Source organism: Bombina bombina, chromosome 2 (genome assembly GCF_027579735.1).
Source record: "Bombina bombina isolate aBomBom1 chromosome 2, aBomBom1.pri, whole genome shotgun sequence".
NCBI lineage: Eukaryota > Metazoa > Chordata > Amphibia > Anura > Bombinatoridae > Bombina > Bombina bombina.
In genome coordinates, this window is record NC_069500.1 from 1124029886 (window position 1) to 1124041897 (window position 12012).

The 12012-nt window shown below is 38.8% G+C and overlaps 1 protein-coding gene across 11 annotated transcripts in view; it reads left to right on the forward strand.

The window, feature by feature from the left end:
• RAPGEF2 (Rap guanine nucleotide exchange factor 2) overlaps positions 1-12012 on the forward strand; it is a 652959-nt gene that overhangs the window by 587527 nt on the left and 53420 nt on the right. For all 11 annotated transcript variants that reach the window (XM_053703785.1, XM_053703786.1, XM_053703787.1 and 8 more), the window contains 2 exons: positions 6781-6933; positions 7503-7667. In XM_053703785.1, coding sequence (XP_053559760.1) covers positions 6781-6933; positions 7503-7667 — 318 coding nt within the window. The remainder of the gene's footprint in view (positions 1-6780; positions 6934-7502; positions 7668-12012) is intronic.

Sequence of the window (12012 nt, forward strand, 5' to 3'; positions counted from 1 at the left end):
CAAGTTGCACATCCACTGCAATAATCAGCAGACCGAGGCTTCAGAACCGCTCGGCTGACTCAATCCATTCAAAGCAGCAGCTGGGAAAGAGACAACAGGCGTTCTCAGTTTGTCACCAGCACCGAAACACCTATAGATGCACTGTGGTGACTGGAACGTTGTTTTCCAATATCTAAAAGCCAAAAGCAGGAGCAAGGTGCAAGTAAAATATATTTTTATTTGTTTTAAAAACAATTAAAATCAACAAGAGCACAGCAACGTTTTTCTCAGCGAATGTGCCGTTTCATCAGGCTAGTTATAGAAAAAGTTGGTTACTCTGTTCTTTCTTTTTTCACAGGTCTCTGTAAGGAGTATGTGTCCTTTTACGCCTGGTGAGCTGTCTACCTGCCGGACAGCTGGATTTGCAGGTAAGTGCTTTTGTCTTCTAGGTCTTGGAGACTTGCACTTTTAAGGATTTTCTGCATTACTTATTTGGGATATGTTACATCCTTAGTAAAGGATTTTATTTAGGCAGTGTGCAGGCACATGATATGTATGTTAGAGACTTAAGGTTTTATCTCCTTTATGGGCATGAAGGGGTTAACTTTAATTCTGTGGCTCCTTTATTTATTCAACTTTGTACTGGTGGATAAATATGGTAGCAAAAGTGACAGTAGTGTTATTGAGAGCAAATTTGTGAGTATCTTTCGTTTTACTTTGATAGCAAAAGTGACCGTAAGATCAGCAGACTCAGCACAGTGTGTGTCATTTATTTGTTAGGTGAGACAGCTCCTGAAACATGCGCTTTCATTTTGTTGCGCAGTTTCAATTTCAGCCGATCACATGACCCTCTCTCTCTCTTCCGCTCTTAGATCGGAGCAGCGTCGGCTGTGCTAGTCGAGTCTGTGAGGAGCTGGCAGGTTTATTCCTAACAAGTTGTTTTGTACTCCTGGATGCTAAATTGTTCTAAGTAAATTTCTGTGGGAATACTGGTAGCTATGAACATGGAACAGGAGCCTATGGACAAAAGTTTATTGTGTCTTGAGGCCCAAATTGTTTTACCTATGCAATTTTGTTCCTCATTTTTAAAAAGGACATTAAAATGCAAAGATAAACTTTTTGTTTCTGAGCCTAATGTCTCTCAGGATAATGCTGTTCAGGCAGTGCCACCGTTTTCTTCTCAGACGTCCCAAGCCTCAATGGCATCACATACAGTGCCCTGCAGTTCCTCTCAGCCTCATGGAGGAGTTTATTTGCCATCAGATTTTGCTGCTCAAGTATCCTCTGCGGTATCAGCGGCTCTATCTGCTTTTCCCATGTTGGAGAATTGCAAGAGGAAATCTAAAGATTTGTCAGATTGTAAGGTGTCTGTTCCATCTGCGGCAACGCAGGTTGTACTCTCTCATAAGTCTGATTAGGAGGATACCTTGGTAGCCTCTGAGGGTGAAATCTCAGATTCGGACAGTATAATCCCTTTTTCTGATACTGAAGAAATAAACTTCAGATTTAAGCTTGAACACCTTCGTGTACTGTTAAAGGAGGTATTGGCTACTTTGGACGACTCCGATACTTCTGTCGTTGTCAACCCTAAGAAATCTAGTAAACTTAATAAATACTATGATGTTTCTTCCTCTATGGAAGTGTTTTCTGTTCCAGACCGTGTGAAGGAGATTATTTCACAGGAAAGATTCCTTTCTCCCCGTCTTTAAAAAGATGTTTCCTGTTGCTAACTCCATTAAAGATTCATGGCGCACGGTGCCTAAAATAGAAGGGGCTATTTCTACTCTGGCTAAGAGAACTACAATCCCTATAGAGGACAGTTGCTCCTTTAAGGATCCTATGGATAAGAAGCTGGAGACTTATTTGAAAAAGATGTATGTTCATCAGGGTCTTCAATGGCAACCTGCAGTTTGTATTGCCACAGTAGCAAGTGCTGCATCTTATTGGTGTGATGCCTTGTCTGAATACATTTTAGAAAAGGTTCAGTTGGAAGAGATCCAAGATAGGATTAAGTCTCTCAATCTAGCCAATTTCTTTATTTCTGATGCAAACATACAAGTAATTAGACTGGGAGCCAAGATGTCTGGCTAAAATCTTGGTCAGCTGATGTTACCTCCAAGTCCAAGCTTCTGGCGCTCCCTTACAAGGGTAAAACCTTGTTTGGACCTGCTCTAGCAGAAATAATTTCTGATATTACGGGTGGAAAGGGGTCTTTTCTACCAAAGAAGAACAACTAAAGGACGTCAAAGTAATTTTTGTTCCTTTCATAACTTCAAGGGTCAAAAGTCTTCCTCTCCCTCTTCCAAGCAGGAGCAGTCCAAGTCCTCTTGGAAACCCAATCAGTCTTGGAACAAGGGAAAGCAATCAAAGAAACCCTCAGCTGAGTCTGTCCGGGACTGGATCAAGTGTGGGGCAGACTTTCCCTGTTTTGTCAAGCCTGGATACGGGATGTCCCAGATCCTTGGGCTGTGGACATAGTATCTCAGGGTTACAGAATAGATTTCAAATCTTGCCCTCCCAGGGGCAGATTCCACCTCTCAAGATTATCTTCAGACCAGGTAAAAAGAGAGGCACTCTTGAACTGCGTTCAGGACCTTTTCTCCCTGGGAGTGATTGTTCCAGTTCCACTAAGGGAACAGGGTCTAGGATTTTATTCAAATCTTTTTGTGGTTCCCAAAAAAGAGAGAACTTTTCGACCTATTTTAGACCTGAAGTGTTTCAGGTCTCGGGGAATTGCAGTGGTGCCTAACTGGACGACATATTGGTTCAGGCGCCTTCTTTTCAACAAGAAAACTCTACGTCCCCACTGATGTAAAGTGAATCTGGAGAAGAGTTCCCTTGTTCCAGCTACAAGGGTGGTTTTCTTAGGGACCATCATAGATTCCCTATCTATGAAAATTTTTCTGACAAAAGTCAGACAATCCAAAATTCTTTCCTATTGCCTCTCTCTTCAGTCTACTGTTCGGCCATCAGTGGCTTAATGTATGGAGGTAATTGGTCTGATGGTCACTTCCAGTGACATCATTCCCTTTGGTCGATTCCGTTTGAGAGCTCTGCAATTATGCATGCTCAGATAATGGAACAAAGACCATTTGTATCTGTCTCAGAGGATAGATCTAGACCAGTCAACAAGAGACTCTCTACCGTGGTTGCTTTCTCAGAAGTATCTGTCTCAGGGCACATGCTTTCAGAGACCTTCCTGGGTGATCGTGACTATGGACACCAGCCTGTTAGGCTGGGGAGCAGTCTAAAACTTGTTAAAGGCACAGGGACTATTGTCTCTGGAGGAGTCTGCTCTCCCCATAAACATCTTGGAGTTGAGAGCGATTTACAATGCTCTGATGGCTTGGCCTCAATAGTCCTTAGCCCGGTTTATCAGGTTCCAATTGGAAAACATCACCTCAGTGGCTTACATCAACCACCAGGGAGGAACTCAGAGTTTGTTGTCTTTCTGCTATCCACATTCTATGAGTGGACAACTGTGAAGCGGATTTCCTGTGCAGACAGACATTTCATCCCCGGGAGTGGGCTCTCCATCTGGAGGTATTCTCCAGGTTAACCCTCAAGTGGGTGGTGCTGGAGTTGGATCTGATGGCGTCTCGTCAGGGTGCCAAGCTTCTAAGGTATGGTTCAAGGTCAAGAGATCCTCAGGCTGCCCTGATAGATGCTCTGGCAGTTCCTTGGGTTTTCGGTCTAGCATATCTGTTTCCTCCATTTGCGTTCCTACCATGAGTCATTGCTCATATCAAGCAGGAGAGAGCTTCGGTAATTCTAATAGCTCCTGTATGGCCCCGCAGGATCTAGTATGCAGACCTAGTGATGATGTCATCTCTTCCACCTTGGAGGTTGCCTCTGTGGAAGGATCTTTTAACTCAGGGTCCATTCCTCCATCCAAATCTTGTTTCTCTGAAGCTGACTGTTTGGATATTGAACGCTTAGTTCTGGCTAAGTGTGGGTTTTCTGAGTTGGTCATTGAGACCATGCTGCAGGCTTGTAAGCCTGTTACTCGTAAAATTTACCATAAGGTATGGCGTAAATACCTTTATTGGTGTGAATCGAAGGGCTACTCTTTGAGTAGGGTCAGGATTCCTAGAATTTTTTTATTTTCTCCAGGAAGGTCTGGAGAAAGGGTTGTCAGTCAGTTCTCTGATAGGTCAGATTTCTGCATTATCTATCTACATAAGCATCTGGCGGATGTGCCAGATGTTCAATCTTTTTGTCAGGCCCTGGTCAGAATCAGGCCTGTGTTTAAACCTGTTGCTCATCCTTGGAGCCTTAACCTTGTTCTTAATATTTTGCAGCAGGCTCCTTTTGAGCCAATGCATTCAATAGACATTAAGTTGTTATCTTGAAAGGTTTTGTTTCTTACTGCTATCTCTTCTGCTCGGAGAGTTTCGGAACTCTCGGCTTTGCAGTTTGATTCGCCTTACCTAATCTTTCATGCGGAAAAGGCGGTTCTTCATATTAAATTGGGGTTTGTCCCTAAAGTGGTTTCAGATAGAAACATCAATTAGGAAATTGTTGTTCCTTCTCTCTGTCCCAATCCTCCTCCTCATAAGGAACGTCTGTTACACAACTTGGATGTTGTGCATGCACTAAAATTCTACCTACAGGCGACTAAGGATTTTCGCCAGTCTGCTGCCCTCTTTGTTTTTCAGGAAAGCGTAAGGGTCAGAAGGCTACTGCTACTTCTCTTTCCCTCTGGTTGAGAAGTATAATTCGTTTTGCTTACAAGACTGCTGGTCAGCTGCCTCCTGAGAGAATTACAGCTCATTCCACTAGGGCTGTCTCCTCTTCTTGGGCTTTAAAAAATGAAGCTTCTGTGGAACAGATTTGCAAGGCTGCATCTTGGTCCTTGCTGCATACTTTTTCCAAATTTTCCAAATGTGATACTTTTGCCTCGGCTGAGGCCTCTTTTGGGAGAAAGGTTCTTCAAGCGGTGGTGCCTTCTGTTTAGGTCTGCCTGTCTTGTTCTCCCTCCCTATTCATTCCATGTCCTCTAGCTTGGGTATTGGTTCCCACTAGTAATTGGAATGATGTTGTGGACTCTTCATGTCTTAGGTAAGCATAAATTTTGTTTTCTTTCTTGATAAATTTCTTTCTTTCCGGACATGGAGAGTCCACGACCCCACCCTTATTTAAACAGTTATTTTTTTACTAAACCTCAGGCACCTCTACACCTTTGTGTTATTCATTTTTCCATTTCCCTTTGGAGGAATGACTGGGGATTATGGGTAGAGGAGTGACACTTAAAGTTAATGTAATCTTAACAAGCCGTGAAAATGGCATTCTATAGACTTTTAAAATTAGCATAAGTTTAATTCATGGAATTGTTTAAATTGATGTATTTTCTTACATTTTTATCTTTTAACTGCACCGCCGATAAGCGCAGCTCTCCCGCCAGCCATACTGTCTGATTGACAGGTGATGATTCTTCATGATTAGTTGTTTGAAGCATCATCATCTGACAATCAATTAGACAGTATGGCGGAGGGGAGAGCTGCGCTTATCGGCGGTGCAGTTAAAGTGAAGGTAAACTTTAAAAATTAGTTCCCGGTTTTTAAAAAAAATATTAAAAACAGGGGCACTTGAAAGTGTACATTTCACCGGTTTTCTTTAAATACTTACCTTTTCCTCTTGAAGCCGCTCCAGCGCTTCTCCAGCCCGTCGCAAGCCTCTTCATACGTCAGCAATGACGATTCTGGCATCCTCCAATCATGGCTTCCCCCCCCCCAGGGGAATCATTGCCTGAGGCAATGCCGTGATTGGAAGAAGCCGATTTCGTCATTGCTGAGTAAGTTAACCAGGAAGAAGCAGGCGGGGCATTGTTTCATAACGGCGATCCAGAGTTTCAGAAGAAAAAGGTATTTTTAAAATCCGGTGCAATGTAAATTTTCATGCATGAAAGTGCCCCTGTTTTTAATAGTTTTTTAAAAAAACGGGCACTTTCACATGAAAATTGACCTTCACTTTAAAAGCTAAAAAATTTAAGAAAATACATCAATTTAAACCATTTAATGAATTAAACTTATGTTAATTTTTAAAAGTCTATAGAATGCCGTTTTCACGGCTTGTTAAGTTTAAATTCACTTTAACAGCTTTGTGGTGCTCTTTGCCCCCTCCTGCTGACCAAGAGTGATATTCCTACTAGTAATTGGAATGACGTTGTGGACTCTCCATGTCCGGAAAGAAAGAAATTTATCAGCTAAGCATAATTATTTTTTATTTCTTTTGAAGAAAAAAGCTGAAATGTAAACTTAGGAGCCTGCCAGTTTTTGGTTCAGCACCCTGGGTAGCGCTTGCTGAGTGGTGGCTACATTTAGCCACCAATCAGCAAGCGCTACCCATGTTCTGAACCAAAAATGGGCCAGCTCCTAAACTTACATTCCAGGTTGTTTAAATAATCTGAATCATGAAAGAAAAAAAATTGGGTTTAGTATCCCTTTAAGCTGATTGTAGCTATTGCAGCTAATTTCTCTATCTAAGTCAGTGAATAAATGTACAACAAATCGTCAGATTTCAACCCAGTCAGTCACAGGCTCTATAATGACATTTTGTCTGGTTAGTGAGCTGTTTGATAACATAAAATATAATAATTGACCTTTGTTGTGTTAAACGCAGCTATATAGGGAGATATAAGATCTAAACACTTCTAAGGATGAATTATAATAATTGAAGAATAGGTCTAATGCCTTATAGCAGCATTTATAAAAAGGTTACCTACCACACAGAGTGAATGATTTATCTTCTTTTTGTGTGTTTGGTGCCTTTTCAAACCATGGCCCCTTGCTGCTTTTCCAGTTTGTGTGCATAGCCCAGCAGGATTACTGCCGCATCCTCAACCAAGTGGAAAAGAACATGCAGAAAGTAGAAGAGGAGGGGGAGATTGTGATGGTTAAAGAGCACAGAGAGCTTGATCGCACCGGGACGAGGAAAGGTCACATTGTCATCAAGGTAACAAAAGACAAAATATGTTGAAGATTAATTGGAGACAGAATGCATTTTATAGATTAAGTGAGGGTGTTTAAGGTTTGCTATTTTTATTATGTTGTATCAGCAGTTTAAAAAATGATCTGTAAATGTTATCTTATTTTTGCATCATAAAAGATAAAGAAATAGAATTTGTACAGTACACACACGTTACAGCAATACAAATTCTGCAATACCACAATAACAATACTGAAAAACATAACGTGAACTGAAAACAATACTCTGGATAAGTCAACTGCCTCTCAGAACCATAGAACACCTATTTAAAAGTATAGACTCAATAAAACATTCTGTTTCTGTTTCTCTCTTAATATCTGTATTCAGTGTTCAACCTGCCTTTTTTTTGCCCCCCCCCCCAAAAAAAAAAGAGGATTATTTTTCCCCTCTTTTAGAACACCATAAGGTGTTCCTAAACGTTTCCCTTACTACTGAAAGAACTGTTGTAGTTGGCCAAATTAATGTTTTGTACTTTAATGTGATGTTTTTTTGTAAAAACTTAACTAAATAGCTAACATGATACATTTCCTCAATAGGGAACTTCAGAACGTCTTACAATGCACCTTGTGGAAGAACATTCTGTGGTCGATCCCACGTATATAGAAGACTTCCTCCTGACTTACAGGACTTTCTTATCGAGCCCCATGGAAGTTGGAAAGAAGTTGCTGGAGTGGTTTAATGACCCCAGCCTTAGAGACAAGGTTAGTAAAACAAACCTAAAAATACCCCGAAATAAATAGTTTCAGGTTAGCTTGTCTAAATTGCATCCATTATAGACATCTATTAAATCTTGCCTTTTTATGTTTTTTTTTTCTTTTTCATCAAACAATTGTGAGTAATGTTGTGTCATTGGCATAACTCCTTCTAGTGGAGTTATATCAAGTAATTCAGACATTTTAAATCGTATAAAATTTATTCTTACTAACAGCAACTTAAACTTAATGCCAAATATACTATGAGACCATGCACATTTTCACAAAACGCTGGGTTTTACTGTGCAATGTAGGAATAAAACTAAGAAATATAACATAGGGTTCATCTAGGTGTTTCATTTTGTTTGAGATATAGAAGCTTAACTGTACATAAGGGAAAACTGTGCAATTACTGAGAAATGTAGGCGTTTAATAGCATGCTTTCCAAGGGAACCAAGCTGGTATATAGATGAGAGAACAGAACAATATGGTTAAATATTTTACTTTTTGTCAACCTATTACATTTAAAAGGACTATTACGATAGAAATTGAGTGAGCTAAGACATGGTTTGTTAGTATTTCATTAGCGTGTTCAACTATACTGTAGCCATTACAGTGCAGTCAGAAGAAGTTTTAAAGGAGCAGACAGACAAAATATCTTGTAAAATGTAAATATTTTGTAAGTTTAAGGGACATTCTAATACGAAAATGGCATGCTCAAACGCTGCTGGTGAACGGTGACTACTTACGACTGCCATTCCTGATTGGCTGACTGGCTGCTTGGGAGCTGCAAGACTTGTGGTTCCAAAGCTGACCAACAGGTTAAACATATAGGGAGAATGAATCACTAATTCAAAAATGTTTGCATTAAAACGTTCCTTAAAAAATGTTAGGTAAAGAAATAATTAATATTTTTAATAAGATCTGCCATGCAAAAAGAAGGGGAGCAAGTCCCCAAAATGTCACCACAAATAAGTTTTGTTATTTTGGTGACACAAATATAGAGATTGAGGCTCCTACTTTGAAATTTGCTAACATAACCAAGACCTGCACACTTGTTGCTGTTACTTGTCTAATAATTGTTTGCCTCTATGCAGTGTTCTTCACAAAAAAATTTGACAGCCGGGTGACATGATGAAGTAGCAGGTTGAGGGCAGTGCAATACTTTGCAATATTATAACATTTTCTGTTATTTAGAAATATTCCTTTAAGAGAAGGTCAACTTCACGCAACTGCCCCACGGCATTGGATAGACTACAAAATTAGGGTGGGTTTAATTTAGCAAATTTGTTATTTCAGTATTTTTTTTTTTAACATTTTTACCTTTTGAGCACAATAAGCGTAGCTCCCCCGCCCGGCATTTTGTCAAATTGATTGACAGGTGAAGATTCTTAAAAGAACGAATCTGTGTTTCCCCCCGGGCCGTGACGTTTATGCAAAGTGGGGGAAAACAAGGATTCGTTCTTTTAAGTATCGTCATCTGTCAATCAATTTGACAAAATGCCGGGTGGGAACGCTGCGCTTATTGTCGGAGTGCTCAAAAGGTATTTTTTTAAATAATGAAATATAACATATTTGATGAATAAACCCACCCTCCTTTTACAAAGTCTATGTAATGCCGTGGGGCAGTTGCGTGAAGCTGACCTTCACTTTAAGCTGTCTAAAGCACAAATTAATTTACTTAATGATGTGCAAACATTAACAACATTTAATATTACTTAATTTTAGCTTAATATTGGCTTACATTTTAGCCGTTTGATGCACCCACTAAATCTGCCCTGGGAAGAACACTATCTATGTACAGGAACTTTGATAGAAGCTAGCCCTTAATTGATATCTCTGTAGCCTTTACACTTTTCAACATTTATGTAACATTAGAAGGTTATATTCCACATTCCAGATATATGGCAAATTTAAACCTGCGAGTGTTGGGTTTCTTGTATGTATTGAACAAAAATATTTGGTTAATTTTTGCTATATGATAAATGGAATCAGCTTTATTCTATCGCAGAGGCAGGTGCAATGTGTCTTCAAATGCTTTTAAAGAAGATGCAGCCATATTAAAGGGACATGAAACCCAAATATTTCTTTCATGCTTCAGATAGAGCATACAATTTTAAACAACTTTCCAATTTACTTCTATTATCAAACCTGATTTGTTCCCTTGGTATCATTTGTTGGCAAAGCAGCAATGCACTTCTGAGTGCAAGTTGACCCATTGAGTGATCCAGTAAAATGAGGCATATATGTGCAGCCACCAATCAGAAGCTTCTGAGCCTACCTAGGTATCCTTTTTTAGTAAAGGATATTAAGAGAGCAAAACAAATGAGATAATAGAAGTAAACTGGAAAGTTGTTTAAAATGACATGTCCTATCTGAATCGTAAAGAAAAAAATTGGGTTTCATGTCCCTTTATGTCTAACTAAGCAAATGAAGTGTTTTTGGATTGTGAGTGAGAATCTTGCATGAAGAAAAGCTTTCAAATAGTAGGTGCTGCCTTTGAAATAACAATAAACAATAAAGCAGCTGTCAATACATCTCAGGAGAGACGTAGCAGATGTAAAAAGAGATATTTTGAATTAGTGTTCGAAATTAAACTGATGATTTGGTCCGCAATAACGGCAGATATTCTACGGCACTAAGCCAAAATGACGTTCTTGTCTGCGATATGGGTAAAGCTTTGAGGCTCAGATACTGGTTGAAAAAAAAGCGTGCCAATTACGCTTGCCTATCTCCTTTTGAAAAATTTGACATTTGTCTGAAATGTTCCAGAACCAATAGAAGTTCATGAACCGGTAGTTCCATGACCGGCTTCATACCTGACTGTACAGGCAGTGCAAACAGAAATAGTCAGTGGAACCAAACTTGATGTGAATAATAATTCCTTCATAAATGTACTTCCAGAATGATACAATGGCAGCTAATGGAACTCTATTTCTCACCAGTGATGCTGGTGGAAGGCTGACTTTAAAGCCTTTTTTTAATACCTGTAAATAATTTATTTTATGCAGTTAGGTGAGATTTATAATCTGCAATTAAAAAAATATTTATGGAATGATTATTTCTTTTAACTGTCTTGCTAATTAGTACTTAGACCAGTACATAGTTAAGCAGTACTGAATTGCTCAGTTACTAACAGTTATGTGGAAGAACAGGATGTTGGAATATACTGTGACTGTTCTTATTATTTAAATATTTAGGTGCATACAGACCTCATTGTTACAACAGTAAACAAAATCATACTATTCAATAAGTTTGTTCATTCTAGTTTGGGCATTGCATTATCCAGACATATTGATAGGTGTTTTGTCCTCTTCGCAACCATGCAACTGAATTGGTCATTTAGTTGCTGTAAAAGGCAGGGATGAATATGGCTATTAATGAAAACTAACTAGAGCAGTATTAAAGGGACATGAAACCCCAATGTTTTATTTTATGATAGAGCACATGATTTAGTTCTATTATCTAATTGTTTTGTTCTATTTGATATCCTTTGTTGAACACAAACCTCATGTTATTGGCTTTCGGCTATCTCCTAGTAGTGCATTTCTGCTTCTAACCTCTGTAGAACCTCTGTATAGCAGCAGTATGTAATTCTCATTCTTTTATTAATCATTATTTCTGATGTCTTGGCTTTGGCAGTCCCTACCATACTGTGAAAAAAATTTATTTGCTAGTTTTTTTTATTTTTATTAGATTTCCTTCCTTTGTTTGCACTATTTGTCTTTATTTGGTGAATTGCTGATGTGTTGCAAAATCAAATAACAATATTTTTTTATATATTTTTTTTTTTTTACTTGTGGTACTTTATTTTTCTGCCCTTTTACATGTTGCTAATCCTGTTTTACATTTAAAGGGATATTTAAATTTTTCTTTCATGACTCGGATAGAGCATGCGATTTTAAACAACTTTCTAATTTACTTCTATTATATTTTTCTTTGTTCTCTTTTGTTAAAAAGCAGCGACCTATACTTTGGAGCTGGCTGGAGCACTATATGGCAGCAGTTTTGTAAGAATTGTATCCATTTGCAAGAGCACTAGATGGCAGCACTTTTTCCTGCCATATAGTGCTTCAGATGCCTACCTAGTTATCTCTTCAACACAGAATATCATAGGAATTAAACAAATTTAACAATAGAAGTAAATTGGAAATATGTAAAATGGTAAGCTCTGTCGGAATCACAAAAGAAACTTTTTGGGTTTCATATCCCTTTAAATCAGGAGATGCTCAGATTTTTTGGTGTGGAGGGGCATTCACTAATAATGGGATTGTCTAAAGGCCACATTACATTATTTACGCTTGTGCTGAACTCCTCAAAATAGCATTAGATCATAATCATATTTTAGTTAAAA